This window comes from Leptopilina boulardi, unplaced genomic scaffold, assembly GCF_019393585.1.
Source record: "Leptopilina boulardi isolate dan_hultmark-lab unplaced genomic scaffold, ZJU_Lbou_2.1 LbouV2_38, whole genome shotgun sequence".
Classification (NCBI taxonomy): domain Eukaryota; kingdom Metazoa; phylum Arthropoda; class Insecta; order Hymenoptera; family Figitidae; genus Leptopilina; species Leptopilina boulardi.
The window spans coordinates 1,594,055-1,612,145 of NW_026137951.1; the positions used below are offsets into that span (position 1 = coordinate 1,594,055).

Genomic DNA, 18,091 nt, shown 5'->3' on the forward strand with positions numbered 1-18,091 from the left:
CATAAGAAAATTAATTAATATGTACTAATTATACATTACATTAAACATATAATTACAATATAAATTAATAAAGAAATTATAAACAATTTTTTTTTTGTTATTTCAGCTCCTGTAGGTGAAACCTCTAGCTCAGGAAGAACTGAATTTAACCACCTCCTGGAAGATATTTACTTCGTTAGCCCTATCCTTTGTGTTCACTGTAAGTTTCATAATTTAAGTTCATAAGATTAATTTAAAATAACCCTAATTTAAGCAATTAAATTAATTGGTTTAGATTAAATTAATTAAACTCAATAGGTTTTAAAAATTAATTTAATTTACTTTTTATTTAAATTTCACACAAATTTGCATTTAATGTTTTTGAATAATTTAATTTTGCTTCCTAATAAAGAAAGTATTTTGAAAGAAAATTGTTTAGTTAGAAAAACAATGTTAAGAATTTAGTGTTATTTTGTTTATTTAAAAAAAATTTGTTTGCTTATTGTTTATTTGTCTTTTTTGCATTTTATATTTCGAACACTAAATTGAAGTTTTACAAGATATAAATCATATTATCTTTTTTTTTGTAGACTAAGTTACATTTTAAAAATGATTTATAATTTGTTTAATTATTGTTTTCCTTAAAAGTTTTAGTAATTTATTTTTGAATAAAATATCATTTATGATGCTCAAGGTCTTGGGAAAAATGACGTAATTTCAGAAAAAACGGAGATTACTCATAATTTTTTTTTTTTAATAAAAGAATACCGGTACCTGTTTGCTTAGGTTAAAAAATAATTATTTTAATAATAAGTGCTTCTGAATAATGAATTGTCAAAATCTTGAATTTAAATTAATTATATTTTGATTTGAAAGCTTTTTTTTGGTATATTTTTTCGACTTTTTACAATTGGATTTATTAAAACTGATAACATTTTTTCATACATAAAAATTTTAGTCTAGTATTTGAGTTATAGTAAAAAAAAAAAAAAAAACTTTAAATATTTGTTTCTATGCTTTCTACATTCTCTAATATAGTTTTGTTACTTTTTTTTTGTTACAGGCGAAGATTATATTTGGGGTACAGGAAAAGTTGGCGTCAAATGTAAAGGTAAGGAGATACTTTTTATCAAGAATGTCGATCGTTTAGCAAAGCAGACAGCTTGACGTTATACCATGATTAACGTTTTCGAGATACTAAATAATTCACGGCAATAAATGCTTCTGCTGTCTGGGTTGCAATCTTTTGCATGCATTGAAATTAGATAAAGATTTAATATCATGGAAAGTAACTTGCAAACGTCTATCTACATCGAAACGTGTTTATCTCTAGATTGTGAACATTTTTTTTTAAATATATTTTTCTTTTTTTTCACTTTATTGTAACATCTGCTGTCTCTCGAGGGGTTATAGATATTTTTATACACAAATAGCTTCCGAATTACGCGCGTGTGGAATTTGAAAATTGTTTCTTTGAAAATTTGTCATTATCGTAAATTCCAAATTGAAGATGATAAATTATTAAGTTTAATTTTTTTATATTCCTCGAATAGGAGAGAAAATTTAATTTTTAATGTTTTTAGTAAAAAAAATTTTAGTTAACTGAAAAAAAAATTACTGACGAATTTATTAATTCAAATGTAGAACGTAATATACTTATACGACGATTTTTTTTTTTAATTCAAAGATTGTCTAAGTCTGTGATTTGAATTGTAAGAAAATTACGTTTGCAAGTGCTTTCATATGAGATTATATAATATCCGTTTATTTAACGATTATATTCACTAAGACTTGACGTTTTTATTATTTTTGAAATGATTGAATTTTTATATTTGAATTTATGATTAAAATAAAATGATAATTGTGTGTGGTAACTATGATTACTTTCGTTAAATGCATATTTTCCGCAAGGATAAATAATTTATTTGAGGCATTTCATTTTGACTATATATTCTCCGTTATCATATATTTAACTAACAAAGGCCTTCTACGTTCGTTGCATATCTCGTCACGTGTATCTCGTTCGTGCCAGATGTCGAGTAATCTAAATGACGCGATTTTTTATGGAAAGGGAATATCGTGGGACATGAGACGCGACATAAATAAAAACTTCATTTTTTCGCTAGCCTTAACGAGACTATCGTTGATGTCCTTTTGTGTATTGTGTATGGTACATGCATATATGTATAATATACATGGCGCATTCTCAGTTATGACGTTCAAGTTCTTTGCACTAATGAATTTAACAACTTTACCAAATTTACATATTTAGGATGCTGCAAATCAGTTTTCGGTATTTCTGTTTCACGAATTTCATCAGCACTTAAAGTTGAAAATTATACGAAGTGAACTTTTTTTTTTTTTTTTTTTTTTATAACTTTATCATTAGCTCTCCTTTAGGAGAATAGTCGTTGAGTCACTGACGAATTTACAAATTTATATGTCGAGTCTTGATGACTACATTGAGAATGATATTTTGCTTTGCTAATTGAACGTAATTATATATGCAAAAAAAAAATTTATTTTCCCAATTTTTTTTTCTTTTTTGCTATTTATGGAAAAAATGTCTGCTTTTTTTTGTTGGAACTGTGTTTTCGTAATCAAAAATACATTTTGTTCGGACAAAAAAAAATTTGCAGAAATTTAATGGGACTTTGCAAAATTTTTTGGATTAGTAATTTATTCACTTCTTTTGCAATTATTAGAAAAATCAGTTTCGTGTGTAAGCACAAAATTTAAATGGCAATTCACTGATGCAGTTACCCTACATAATAGGATTGATATGATCTTTTTACAACGGAAATACGGTTTTATTCATGAGGTCCATTGAGATAGGGTATCAGAAGTTTGACATACAATGCTTTCATAGCATGCTAATATTTTTTATATTGTTCATGAAAAAAAAAAAAAGTTTTAATATTGAGTGTCCATCAGATATTTGAAATGGAAACTGGCATTGAAGTATGTCAGGAAAAATTTTCATCTCGATTAAAAAATACTCATATCTTAGAAAAAAACTTTACCAAGTTCAAAGATTAGATCTTGTTTGTCTCGGTATTAACTTAATCCTTATATTGAAACTTGGTTAAAAATAAAGTTTTTTTTTCTTTACAACCACGTGTATTTTTTTTTATGTAAGTCAATATTTTTTATTTATTTTTTCTTATAGGATCATTTTCAAAACATTATTATTAATAGTTATTTCTATTATTTGAAAAAATGTTGATGGTTATCCATTTCTTTTCTTCACAGTATTAGTTGATTTTGTTTCTATCTTTCCAAAGAAATTCGTTCGTTTCTTATTTTAAAAATTGCAAAATCTTTACCAGTTCAATGTTTTCGTTTTTTCTTTTTTATTTGTTTAAAACGCAAATCACGACATTAATAGATTGAACTATTGTAGGCCAATTATTCCTCAAGTACAATTTAAAATAGAATCGATCGTTATTTACATCGCTAGAAACAATTGAATCAATTTTCGTTTAAACAATCATTAAATTTCACATAGAATTTTGTTTCACAAGATGAGACAGAATTTCTTCATTTAAAGTTCAAAAATCGAACTTTATCTTTTAGATAAAGTTTATCGACAGAAAAAAAAGGTGAAGAAATTCTCCTTCGCAGGGAGAATTGAGAATATAAAAATGTCTCTTCAATATTAATTGCAATGAAAAAATTGTATCTGATATTTCAACACTTTTAAGTCATTTGTCTTTCAAAAATTGCATCTGTTTGATATGAGTTAATAAACGTAATTCATCATTTCTCTCTTGGAGTCTATATATATATATATGTGAAAGAAAGAAAAAAATTAGATAAGAAGCTCCAGACATCGATCTCTCTTGCATTTCTCAACTAATTAAGATTATAACAATGTTTCAGATCTTCATTCGACGTTTCTTGTATATAGAAATTATTTCATTAAAAGGTTGACATGTTCAATAATTTGTTATTTTTAAGAAAAAAAATACTAAACACGTTTTTTTTCATTTGTGATTGGAATTATTGATTTATTTTATTGATATATGTTCTGACATATTCGTATAGGTGGAATTTATTCTTTTGATGATTTGTATTGTAGCAAAAATCTACAATATGAAATTTAAAAAAAAATTTTCCCCAAGAATTGAATTTTAGTCAATGAATTACTTGATGAAAATATTGCTTTTTTTTGGAAATAAAATGGAACTCAGGCGATATTTGGGTATACCAAATTTGAACTATACGAAAACTCGAAAAATTGCAATGAGAATTTAAAAAATAGATTAAAAAATTTTTATTGGAATATGTTTTTTCAATTTGTTTCAAAATATAATTTAACATCCGAGAATGAGAGGTGCAAATATAACGAAAATTGCAAATTATCATTTTTTTTTTTTTTTGCAAATCTTCAATCTCAGTGACGGATCTATCTCTTGGGTCAGGGGGTAGTTTATACTATTATTTTTAAATATTTATTATTTTTTGGTCTAGCGGGGTTTTACGACCTGTATCGATTTAGATTAATTAATATCGAGATTTTTAATTTTCGGTCAAATTTGAAGATAGTGATTCGTCTTTTGAAAGATCATCAAAAAGATTTGAGGAATTATTAGTATTATTATCATTATCATCATCATCATCATCATCATTATTATTATCATTGTCATCTTCTTTTTAATCGTATGACTGTTTCAGATTTTCTATATTATCAGTGCAATAAAATTGTGAATCTAGAGATGAAATTTTCGTACGGTTCGTACTTTTGTTGAGGAGAGTACATCGAAGCCGGCATCGAACAGAAAATAATTCGTGCTGCCACCGTTGAAGGCACCACTGTAGCATAGTAACACGCGTACGAGGGGTTTTCAAGTGGCGTGCTCTCGTGTCCCCCCTTCACCTTGCCTTGTCGTTCCAGTTCGACCGGCAGTTTCTTTTTTGAAACTCGCCCCTCCCTGGTCTCTCTTTCTCTCGATCTCACTCTCCCTCTCTCTCTCTCTCTTTCTCCCCTTCAACCCTCTCACACCCCTCATTCACCATTCTATCTCTCTCTTTTGATACTCCCTCTTTAATGTTCTCTTGGTTCCCCCCCCTCGTTAGCTGAGCCATCGTATGACCCAGGGACGGATATGGTTCCGACGATACCCGTACGCCTTTCAAGAAAGAAAATTAATGTTCTTTGTTCTTTTTCTCCCTTTTAAATATACATTCTGAAATTGAGTACATGTTTTTCTCCTTGTTAGAAATTTACTCAAAAAAAAAAAAAAAAATTGGCCCTCCTATTATGAATAATGAACGATGAAAATTTCTACATAAGGTTCTCTCTTTCTTTCTGTTTCTTCCTCGCTTTAGATCGCTTCTTTTATTTCTTCTTTTTCAGATTGAACAAATTTCTGATGACCTAATTGAATATTCTCGCATGTTCATTAACCCCCAACATCACCACGATATTTTTGGACAAAATATGTAGGCTTTTCTTCTGGAGTTATTTTAGCATTGATTATTTCTCCGCGAACTTGCCAAAAGGAAATATTAAATTGGAATTTCTGGAATTGATTTAAACTTCTGTTTGAATGAGTGAGAATTAAAATTTGAGAGTTTAGTAAATTAGTGTTTGAAAATTGATTTAGAGCATTTTTGTTTTTTGGAATAACTCGATAGTGATTAAGAAAATGTTGTTTTAATTTTTATTGTTTGTTAATTAATAAATATTTTCTTTATCTTCAGATATTGATTAGATGAGTTTAGTTTCGATTTTGACTTAAGATTATAGTCAAATTAGATTTATTGCGACCTATGAAACGAGATTCATCTGCTGAATAGTTTCGTTACAACTCGACACGAAATTCGTCTAATGCATTTAGATTTTTGACTAAAAATTAGTTTGCTGAATTTAATTCAGTGTTGAACGGATATAAAAGTTGAATTTAGTTTCGTTTGGAATCGTCATGGAAATTCATTCACCAAATTCAGTTTCGTGTGGATCAAGAAATTTATCTATAAAATTTAGTTTAGACCTTTCATTTCATGTAAAATGAAACGATTTCGTTTCAAGGGGTCTTATATTTTCAAAATTTCAAATGAATTTGAAGTCTGAAAATTTGTGCACAATAGTTGGAAAATTTTTTCAAAATATACAAATATCGAGAAATATCGTTTAATGTCGAGAGTTAAAAAATTACTTTTGAATCGATATTTCAGTTTCTGTATTTCTTAGGTATATATTTAGTAAATCGAACATTATAAATTAATCAAACATGTACTACTTTTGATTTTAACTTTTAATTCTCGTCTGAAATATTTAAGAGTGAAATACAAATATATGGAAAATTATCGTTGAGACTAATTATATAGTTGAAAGGTAGAATTATTTGTTCTTTTAAAACTTCCAAGCAGAATTTAGTTGTTCTTGTTGAAAGAGAACTTAAGAGTTACTCTTTAAAAGGCAATTTTTTTTTTTTTTTTTTTTTTAATCGTGTAATTAGATATTTGCGAATTATTTATATATATAGAGGTAAAAATAATTAATCGAAATTGTCATGGTGCAAAACGTTGGACGGATTTGGCACGCGTTTGTCCAAGAATAAAGTTTAAATAAAAAAAAAAAAAAAAGGAATGAAGCGCGATAACAAGAGACCAAAGTTACGTGGGTATGTAACCTGTAACACCTACGTGACTCCGTTTGCATCGGGGCGCGCAATCCGAGATCCATGGTATCACAAGGCAACCAGTTCGTCTCACAGTATGCGTTCCTTTTGTACGTTCGACACGGTTTTCGACACGTTTAGCCTTGTGGCCCTTGGCCATCCCACGCACATGGCGAATGTTTTAACTATGACCTCTTTCTTCTTTTACCTTGCAGCATAAAAATTCTCGATTCCTCACCTTGTCGTGAACCTCGCTCTCCGCAGTTGTGTATAGATCTCTGAAAAAAAGAAATATTTGACCTTGACTAGGAGAGTCTTCATTCTATATTATATATATATAAAGGATTTTCAATCCATCCAATAAATGCAATTTAATGGGTGGTTATATTTGATTTTTAAATAAAAGTAGAGTCGATTAATTTTATTGGTAAATAATGTTTGATGATTTTGGTAAAAGCTGATGATTCTGAATAGTAAAATTTTAGATGAAAAAATTAATTTGATTCAAATAATCGGTTACTTCACTCTAAAAAAAGTAATCTTGATTCTAGCGAATTCCTCTTAATTTGATGCATATTTTCCTCTTATATATTGTATCAAAAGTAATAGTCTTCACTTGAGAGGATTTTCCTCTCGCATATAATTTGACAATTATGGTTATAAACTGATAAAGAAAAGCTATTATCACACTGAAAGACTTTTTGTTTCAAAAATTAATATAATTTGTTTCAAAATGAGGATAACTGTATTTTTGTACTATTTAATCGTGCACGGAAAAAATGAATTCAGTAGATTTTACAGAACTATCACGGAGTAGCGGATACAGCTCTTTACGAAACTGAGTGTTGTAAAATGTCACGAAATATTCAGGATAAACTCCAGAAATATTCAGCATAAACAACGAAAGTTCTGTAGTTTATCCGAAAATATCCATCACATTTTACAAAACTCAGTTTCGTAAAGAGCTGTATCCGCTACTCCGTCACAGTTTTGTAAAATATACTGAATTAATTTTTTCCGTGTGTAAACGTACTAGTTTATAACCAAATAATACCAAAAATTAGTATGGTCCATACAAATTTTTAGTTTTTTCTAGTCAGAAACTAGTACGTTCATGCGACTAAGTAGTACAAAAATAAATTTTCCTCATTTTGAAACAAATTATATTAATTTTTGAAACAAAAAGTCTTTCAGTGCATGCACTAAATTAAATATCTTTAATTAAATATTAAATATAATTAATGATTTATAGTTAATTACTTATATTAATTAATAGATTTCTTTATTTATTTAACTTTAATTCAATGTTTTTGACATCAGAACCTCAAAAAAATTGTTTTGTTTTATTATTAAGTCACCAAAGAATAAAAATATTCCACAATCAAGTGGAATACTTTTTTTTTTAAGAGGAAAAATTGAGAGGATATTAGAAGAGGATTTTTTCTCTAAATATGAGATTACTTTTTTCAGGGTGTTGAATAAAATAAATATTTACTTGAATCGAATAATTTTTATTTGCGAGTCAATTAGACGATATTTGATTTAAATACAGAAATATTGTTGAGAAATCATTTGAATACAATTTATTTAATTCAGATAAAAATTAATTGGTTTAAGTAAATGTTTATTTAATAATAATCAACAAAACGACTAGTTGAATTAAATCAATTTTTTTCAGTGTATTATAGTTATAATATATAATAATTTCAGGTATAACGGCAGATGTAATAGCAGATTTCAATTAATAGTAATTTTTATTTTTATCGTAGTTCACATTGAAAAAAAATTAATTTGATTCAAATAATCGGTTACTTGAATAAAATAAATATTTACTTGGACCAAATAATTTTTATTTAAGCCAATTAAATTTTTTTTCAATACAGTTAATTGTATAATATTGTACATATAATTAACAGTAATTCTAATAAGTATTTTCGATAAAAATTTCAAAATTCATAAATTAATAATATTATTCTATTCTGTACTGCTTAAAATTCCATCTTGAATTTTATAATTTCAGTAATTTGTTTTAGAATTTGCATTTTGGGAAAATAAAAAAATCTCGTTTGTATATGCGAAGTGTCATTATATACATTCACTATATATATATAGTGGTATATAACCTTTGATTCTGTACTTCATTTTGCAAGAGCAGTTGTCGTATATATAAGATTTTTCAAGTGAATCTCTTGCTAGCGCTTATATTCTGTGGAGGAATGCCGATGACACCAAGGAGATTTATGTGGAGGCAGCTGATAGCGATTTGGCAAGTGTATTCGTGGGTCTCGCACGTGTGCGTTACGCTTGCACGCGAAAAATTTTAAGAATCGGTATATATATATATATATAATATGTATACAATTGCACGTTTTCTGAAAGAAATTATGACAGAAGTCTAACAACTTTTCATCGATGTATTTTATTTTTGTCGATTTGTAATTTTTCAATGCGACAAAAATTTCATTTTATTCTTCAAATATATTTTAATATTCCTCATATCAAAAACGAGATTTGTGTATTTTTAGCTGTGAGACAAATTTTCCTATTATATCATAGTTTGAGAAATTCTTTATAAAGAATTTTCTCTTCATTTTCCATTTGTGAGAGTCTCTCTTCATTTTAGTTGGATGTCTTCAGTTTGTGAGCTCTTTAACGTGAATCGGGAAAATATGCGTGAATTTGTCTTGAGAAATGAAGCTGTAACTGTCTCATGCACCAAAAGTACCAATTAGTGTCGCGTAAATTAAATACATAGTAAGTTAATTAAGTAATGTTTGCTAATAAGTATGTTACAGTGAAACATCTTGTCATTTTTATTAGCGATAATTATTTTTACGATATATGTTTTTATTATATATTATATTATAACTTTTAGAATTTTTTTTAGAATTTCGTTTTTGCTTTTAAAAAATTTTTAATGAAAAAAAAAAAAAAAAAAAAATGTCGAAGGACAATTGAATTAGGTCAAAGGTCTTCTTCAATAAAACGTGAGGAGCGTTTATGGTCTTTTAACTCTTTCATTATAATTTTATTTTATTCTTCAAGATATATTTTCTTTTGGGAATTATATGGGCGAAATTTTATTATGTTTGAGAGTTTCAATAGTAAAAACAAATTGAATGTTTTATTTTTCTGTGTTATAGATTTTGTCGAAAAGATTGTGAATATTTTCATCAATAATTTTGAATAGTGGAAATTTATAAGTTCGAGATTCTCCTTGTACGATTTTTGTTTTTTTTTTTTTGAGGAAAATTAAAATTGTTGAAAATTTTTAGTACCTTAGTTTGTGGGGTTCGATCATTCAAATCGAGTCGATTTGATTCGATCCAATCGGTTGAGTCGAAAGGCTCGCACATATCGTTGCCATAGCCTTTGGCCTTAATCGACCGAATTAAATCCATCGACCTCGGATCCCTCCTTCGCACTTACACGACCCCACAATGCACTTTAGCCCTCGTACATTCGCCTCGTTGAAAATATGAAATATAAAATTCAAAAATTGAACCCATATTTTATTCAAATCGATTAGTTTCTCGATTCTCGATAACGCTTCATTCCTTTTTGTCAGTTTTAAATATGAAAATTTTGAAATTAAAAAAAAACCTCATATAACAGTGTTTAAAATAATGGTTGGAAATAAATCAAAAAGTAATTTGAAAATCAAGTTTTGAGATTTGCGATAATTTGTCAGGAAAGTTTTGGGAAGACCTCTATTTATAAAAAAAGAAGTAGTGGCACATTTCTTAAAAGTGCACATGGTTTATAAGACGTCGTGCTGCGCGCTCATTATTACTTTGGTACTCTTTTGCTTGATGCATCAGACGCTCGACAAAAAATACCTTAATTGAACCTGCGCATGCAAGAACGGGGATGGTACGATTTCTCTGCAGCATTATTTCGGAGCGTAATTCCATTACCTTAATATCTCAAAAGTTGAACCCACGTATGACAATAATTGCTTTAAATTTGTTATTCTCTTGCCCGCCCACACATATATTTTATATTTGATTCTTATTGCTTTGGAAGTTTTGCAGAACTTTTATATATTTTTATATTTACAAAAAAAGAAAGAAAAAAGAAACAAATATTTTCATAAAAACAGAATTGATATAATTAATATATATTTAACGGAATTTTTAATCTCAGAATTGGTTACAAATTAGCGGATCAAAATTATAAAAATTTAGTCAAATCAAAATTCGGTTAAATTGGGAAATTGAAATATTCATGCATTCCGTATTTTATTAATTGAAATTGTTGTAGCATTGATTAGTCATAAAAATTATTAAAGGATTCAAAAAATGTTCTCAATGAAACATTAATTAAATATGGTTCTAGATTATCTTTAGTGATATAATTAATAATTATTTCTGAGTGGCTTACATCATCAAAAGCAGTGAAGAACACATGTTCTCTATTCTGTATAACGTGGAGCTATTTCAAAATGTAAATCTTTATATGAAAAAGAATTTTCCCCCAAAATATCACTAGAAACTTTTTTATAATAATCAAATCAAAAAAGAACTTTCTTTGATAAATTCGTTTGTTTCATTTCACTTGAATTATATTGACATGCACTTATTATTTTCACGAAATGAAAAACCTTTAATCAAATAAATATTGCGTATATTTTTTATCACTTTTCTGGCGACAAAAGACCGATAGATTCTCATAAAATAAAGAAACCTGTTTGTCCGTGTAAGGCCGCATGAAATACAGAAAAACCGGATAAATATATGCATTTTGTTTCATAAATAGAAACCTGCCGTGACTATACTGGTGATGCCAGAAGTTAAAGTGCTTGAGGATTGGAAGTTTGCAAAGGTTTCTAAATCGAATATAGCATGTCTCTTAATTCTGAATGCCTCTGGTCGCTCTACAATAAAGCTCGAATTAATATATTATGCACATACATTGACCATTATACAATGTACTTACATAACACGTGTTTTATAATTTTCTCCTTCTTTTTCTCGATCTAAAATTGCAATATTAAAAAAAAAAATAAAAAAAAAGTTCAAATCTTCTTTCTCAATATTTTCCATCGAAAGTTTTCATTTCTTTTTATATTTCTTATACGTAGGTACTTATGTTTCGATTTCTTATGACATTTTCTCATTTTTCCCGAAAGTTAAGAGAAACTTCCCATAATTTAATTTTAAAGAAAGAAAGAAAAAAAAGACGTTCTTTATTCCACACTCTCTATACGTGTTCATTTTTAGCTCGATGTCTCTTATCGAAAATCGCTGAAATTCAAATGTATCAGGTACGGTAAATCGCTGCCCAAAGGTGAATGAATCTTGTCTTATCTCCGATCAAAGCAGTATGTAAAAATACAAATTAATTGCTTGACAAATTCAGTAATTCTGTTATAAGGGAAATGTGAATTTAAAGAATTCAGACCGCAGAGAAATTGAAATATTTTCAATACATTATTATTTTTATAGAAAAAATTGATTCTTAATTATTGTTCTTTTTTTTTTAAAAAAAAAAAGAAAAAGATTAAATCTTGAAAGTTTCGTTATGTAAATTTAAAAGTTTTTGAGGATTGTTTCTTAGATAGAAAAGAAGTTCGTGTTGTGCATTCTTCAGTTTTTCATTGTTGGCTTGGAGAAGCCATCTTATAACAATGGCTCGTAAAGTTTCATGTCACCGAATAACGAACTCTGGCTCCTCACTCCAGGATTCAGTCGTCCTCTTTTAAAAGTGCGCTTTGATCCTGATACTTCGATAGTCTTTGTTTTATGGTTGTTTTTTTTTTTTTTTATTCTATTCTCATGAGGTTCGCGAACGCTTAGTGGGTTCCGAACAACATTGACACACCATCTAATAAAATGTCTTTAAAAATGTCGAAATAAATTTGAAATTTATTACAGATTTTTGCGATATAAAAAAAAAAAAAAAAAAATTTCTAATTCAAGTTAAGAGAAAATTCTCCTTTTTGGAAATAATTTGAACAATATCTCGGGAAAATGAAATTGAAAAGATCCTGAAAATTTCTCTTAAAAATAAATTATTCTAAAGAACAATTTCTCGAGATTAAATTCTATGTAATCTCTGACTTTGATTTATAAAATACACTTATAAATGTGAGGAAAAAAAAAATCTTGACCTTATATAGAGTTCAAAAGTCGATAGGTGATAACTTTTTTCTTTGTTTAATCATCGTGAAGATGAATTTTCGAACTAAGTATGTACTAAATTTTCTCAGAAAGGTTTGAAATTTTTGAAATTTGTTAGATTTCAATTAAATATAAAAATGATTTCAGTTATGCGTTGATATATTTATTTTTAATTTTCTTTATCCGAATATTTAAAATTATTTTTCAAACCATATAAATACAGTTTAGTTTATATATACTGGTTTATTGAAATAATTTTTATATTTAACTTTTATCTCTCAAGATTCAGAATCTTATCAAACTCTTTCCTTTTGTAGTAATGATGTATTGTTAGAATAAATCCTCCCGTCCTGCATACATAAGTAATGCAATCAATTAGTAGAAGTAAGTTAAAACTTGCTTCAAGTAAATTAAAATGTACATATTTACTAGCTATTTTTGCATTTTCTTATTGAGCAGAAACTATACAAGAGATAAGAAAATCAGTAAATTATAATGAAAAAATTTAAAGAAAAACAAGTTTTTAGTTTTTAATCTTATATCAAATATATTTAGTTTATCGCGCAGGATATGAATATTTATATTTTATGTTAGGGGAAGAAATTAAATTGTTAGTTTTGGTTAGTATATAATTAACTATATATAATTTTTTCAAATTTAAAATGTTGAAAATTAATTATTCAAAAAATAATTAATATCTATTTTTTTAAAAATAAATTTACAGAGAGAACGTTGGTATATATTTTCCGGAAAAACTTTTATTAATTTATGTCATTTCTGATGCAACTTTTAATTTACTTGCATTTTTTTTTTTTTTTTTCTTTAAACATTTATAATTTATTATACTTGAATATTAGCATCCACGTAACAAAGTTATTTAACTAACTAGTAGCATTTTAATGTATGGAAAGTGTTACATTTTTAGTATTTGTATATATAATTATAAATTGGGAAATTTTCCGCGATTTATATATTTTTTTATTTTTCTCGCGAGTTTGTAACATTGCTAGTGACACGCATTGATTTGTAAATGAAGTATATAGAAACAAACCCAACACTTTGCATAGAAGCGAAATTTATACTTTGTTGACTGATATGTAAATAACTGTTTATGGTAATACGAAAATTATCTCTATCTCTTTTTTCTAGTGTCATATTTCGTTAAAAAGGTATTCCTCTATTATTTTTATATTCTATTTGTTGTTCTAAATATTTGTTTACAAAAATTAAATTAAAAAACAAAAATTAAATTTTTCATATCGTTGCTGTTTAAAATAGAAGTTAAAATTTTGTTTATATTTTACAAACGTCATTGTCATTATTTAGTCACTGAATTTTGGCAGAAATAAATTATAGAACACAATTTATGAAAAGCAAGAGAGAAAGAATGATATAAAACCTCACTCTAACCTCCTTGTCATTATAATAGTAATATATCTACTGAATTAAGTTTAACGCACCTTTGACATTGTGCCAAGGATTTCACGATTGACCACTTGTCGCTAATAATACATTTGCCTCTGAAAGTTATATGCTTCAGAGACTTTTTAAACCCTTCTTCTATTTTCAGTGAAAAAAGTTTTAAAAATATCTCATCTAAAAATTCCAGTCTAACGAGATGTACACAATTAGCGCCACAAAGTGAAAATGCTCAAAATTCAAACGAATCATTATAAATGTCCTCTCTCTCTCTCTAACTTTCAGTGAAAAGTAAATAATTCAAATTAGTAAAAAAAAACTATTTTTACTTCACAAAAATTCTACAAAAAATTCCAAATGTTAAATAACATTTTTTTGACCCGATATATAATATTTACACTCATTTTTTTCTCTCTCCCTAAATCATGACGTGTTTTAATAAAGAGTAATAAAGTATTTCTTTCCGTGTGAAGGGGGAATTTGATCATTTGTATATACTCCACCCCATTATAAGATACATTATAATTAATTTAATAATAAAAGGAAGAAGAAACTAGTTGTAAATGGCAGAATCCATTAGTGGGCAATTATAAAGAGGTTCCTTTAGCAATTTATACTTTAATAATATATCTTCTGAAATGAGATAATGAGAGATAAGGGTTCTCTCATATAAGATAAGACAATAATGTCTGATATCGTTACGACAAAAATAAACTGTAATAATTTTATCGCGTGAAAGATTCGATGATGCACTGTTGAGACTAATATATATATATATACAAATACTAAAATGTTGCGTCCTAATGCGTTTTTCATATCCGAGGACATTACCGTACTGACGTTCTCTCTAGAAAAAAAGATTTTGCATTGTAATGTATATTATCAAGTAAGCATCAAAAATCCCTCGGGATACAATTATATATTTTCTCTATATATATATATATATATATATGCTGCACGCACGCTAATAATTTGAAAGCAGCACTTTTACGAAAAATTGTAAGCCATAAAAATGCGGATGCATATAGTACTCTTTTCTCTAGATATATCCTTGTATTTATATTTGTGTATGTTTAATGTGCAATTTTCAGTACATTTAAATTGCGTAACTTATACCACGTGTTCTTTTCAAAGTTCTTACATGTTAAATGTTTAATTCAATGCGCGATCGTAAGAGCATTGCACTTCAACTCGGACATATTACTGCGTGTCGATCGATCAAAGAAAAAAAAAAAAAAAAGGAAAAAAAAACGAACGTTATTTCAAGTATACTTCATTCGGAATAGTTACATTTATAGAATAAAATTATCAAGTGTCGATATTCAATTTTCATTCGTTTTGAGAGAATTTTATTTTTACGAGTGTAGGAATTATTGCAAGATAAAATTACGTTCTTAACAAAAAAAATCTAGGCTCAGCAAATTTTATTCTTGTTCTCGTTGTTTATAATATAAAAAAATGTGGATTTTACTATTTTAATAATAATTTTTATCATTTAGATTATAAAATCTTTTATTTAAAGATTCGTTTAATTTTTGCAAAATTTTATTCATAATAGTAATAGAATCTAAAAGTCAAAAAGATTAATAATGTTGCTATATGAATATATAAAAACTATTTAGTATGCAAAGGTAGCTTTTCGTTTTGGAATTCAATGTGAAAATTATGTTGCAATCCATTGTTTTGTTTTAGAATAAAAAAAAAAAAAAAGAGTTTGATTCTTTATATATTGGAGCTTGTCTTAATATCTTTTTGGAACACTGAAAAATTTTTTAGGCCTTTTTTTTTCTTCAAATTCCTTGTATATAATTTTATGCATAAGGAAATAGGCCAATTTTGAAACTCATAAATTTTAAAGAGAAATGATCTAATTTCAAGTGTGTGATTTAATTTTTCGAAACGGATGTTCAAAAAAAAAAAAAAAAAAAAAATTTATTCTAATGACCCTCTTTTTTTCAACAAAAGAGCTTTAAATATCATTCGAAAATATATTTCCTCTCATTTGTTCGCATAGGGTATTGTTTATATTTACCTTCATTGAGAAGCAAGAACCTGGAACGAAATATTTTATATAATTCGATTTTGTTGAAAAAGAATTTAAAAAAAATTTTTTTTTATTAAATACAAACGATGTGTCATGCAAATTACATAAATCTTGATGTGAAAATAATTTTTCAACACAAAAGTGAAGAAAGTATTTAATGATAATTCCCAAGAAATTTTGTGTAATCGCATCGGAAGTGTGACGAAGACAAGATGTGAAGTGGAAGATTAGTTTCATGTTCTTTTTTTTTTCTCTCTTCACATTTCCTGAAATCCATATAATTTGTACAAATATATATATATAGGTATGTTTGATATAGAGGAGAGATGAATAATAAAAAAAAAGAACACCTATAAGGAAAGAAATTTAATGTTTCCTGCGTGTTTTATTTGGTTCGGTAACGTTCATTTTCATTGCCATTTTATACGCGATCTCGATCGTGCGGCTATTTTGCAGCAGTGTTTTTTCGCGCATAACAAATGCATCCACAAAACACCCTGTTCATGTTGTATACCCCCACAGCTGCATGGTCTTCGCGAAGCCTAGCACTTTTATTCCCATGTCGATTGACAAGTGGATAAGAGCGCATTTTGCCCGTCTGCGACGTACATAATTGCAGTAATTGCGGGAGGGCTGCAACTTTGTCGGTCAATTGTCAGTGAGAAATAGAGATAGGCACTCAGATATTGAGATAACGGTATACGTCAAAATAATTATATGCCTCTTACACGAATGTTATTTTGTCTTTAAGGATATATTCAAAAAAGGGATTCCCCATCTTTTTCCCAGTTTTTTTTTTTCATCTCCATTCGTGGTATATTTTAACCTTCGAAATACAGGGAGAGAAGTCAATGCGATTTATTGACACATTTCTTTTTATGGCGCTTATATTTCAACAGGACGATACTGAGGTGAAAAATATCATTCTTCGAAGTTGGCAATCACTTTTTTTTTTTTGATGTTAAACAAAAATTGTTTCACTGTTAATAATAATTGATTCGAATTTTTAATTTTTGATATAGTGGTTTCGAATTTTGGTAATTTTAGTCACAATTATTCAGAGTAGCTCGAAACAGGTGTTTCAAAATTACTATATTGTGTAAGACAATGGTAATTTAAGTAGTTTCCAGTTTGTAGTTCTAAACAATTTGTATCTTCTATAATTATGATAATTCCAAACTATATTGTAGTTCTCACAATGAGTTGGTAGTTATAAAAAAATTATATCTCCCGAAAAAAAAATAATTGAAAACAATTTTATTGTTATTTTAATAATAAAATTAGGCAATTATGGTTGGAAAAAACGGGGAGCATGATTATCCCATAAAAATCATTAGTTAGAATTTTCATTTTTAACAATTTTATCAGATATAATTACACTGAAAAAAGGGTTTTGTATTGATAACCAAACATTTCGTTGGTATTTAAGCAACCAAAATTTTTTTATTGAATCAACAAAATTTTTGTTGACCAAATCAAACTTTAATTAGGACAACAAAAATCCTTTTTTTCTAATTTTGGTTGTGTCAAACAAATTTCAACTGAGACAATTAAAATTTTGTTGATTCAGCAAAAAAATTTTGGTTGTCAATACCAAACCCTTTTTTCAGTGTATTTTTTAGACGAATTTTCATTTTTCGAATTAACATTTATCAGAATTTTTTTTTTTAAAGAATTCTTAATTAACAGAATTTTTAGGTAATTTTTATTTGGTAAAATTCTTAAAACGCCGAATTTTTATTTGTCCGAAATTGCAAATGGCCGATCAAACAATATCGACAAAAAAGATTTGGGCGCGATTTTTAAAATCCACCAATCACGATTTTCTTTTCAAACATTTGATTGGTGAATTTTAAACATCGCGCCGAAATTTTTCTCTCGATTGTTTGTTCGGCTATTTG

General features: G+C 27.4%; 1 protein-coding gene and 1 long non-coding RNA gene across 3 annotated transcripts in view; one reads left to right on the plus strand and one right to left on the minus strand.

Moving 5' to 3' along the window:
- LOC127288195 (phosphatidylinositol 3-kinase regulatory subunit alpha) overlaps positions 1–18,091 on the plus strand; it is a 54,447-nt gene that overhangs the window by 3,328 nt on the left and 33,028 nt on the right. Inside the window, exons 4-5 of the mRNA XM_051315498.1 lie at positions 107–199; positions 1,043–1,090. Of these exons, the coding sequence (XP_051171455.1) occupies positions 107–199; positions 1,043–1,090 (141 nt within the window). The remainder of the gene's footprint in view (positions 1–106; positions 200–1,042; positions 1,091–18,091) is intronic.
- Positions 61–11,494, minus strand: LOC127288200 (uncharacterized). 2 transcript variants are annotated; one of them, XR_007844004.1, is made up of 3 exons: positions 10,989–11,494; positions 6,631–6,883; positions 61–197 (listed from the first exon to the last, which is right to left on the minus strand). It is a non-coding gene; the product is annotated as an uncharacterized LOC127288200 (long non-coding RNA). The 2 variants fall into 2 exon arrangements; XR_007844003.1 differs by having other exon boundaries at positions 66–156; positions 10,989–11,491.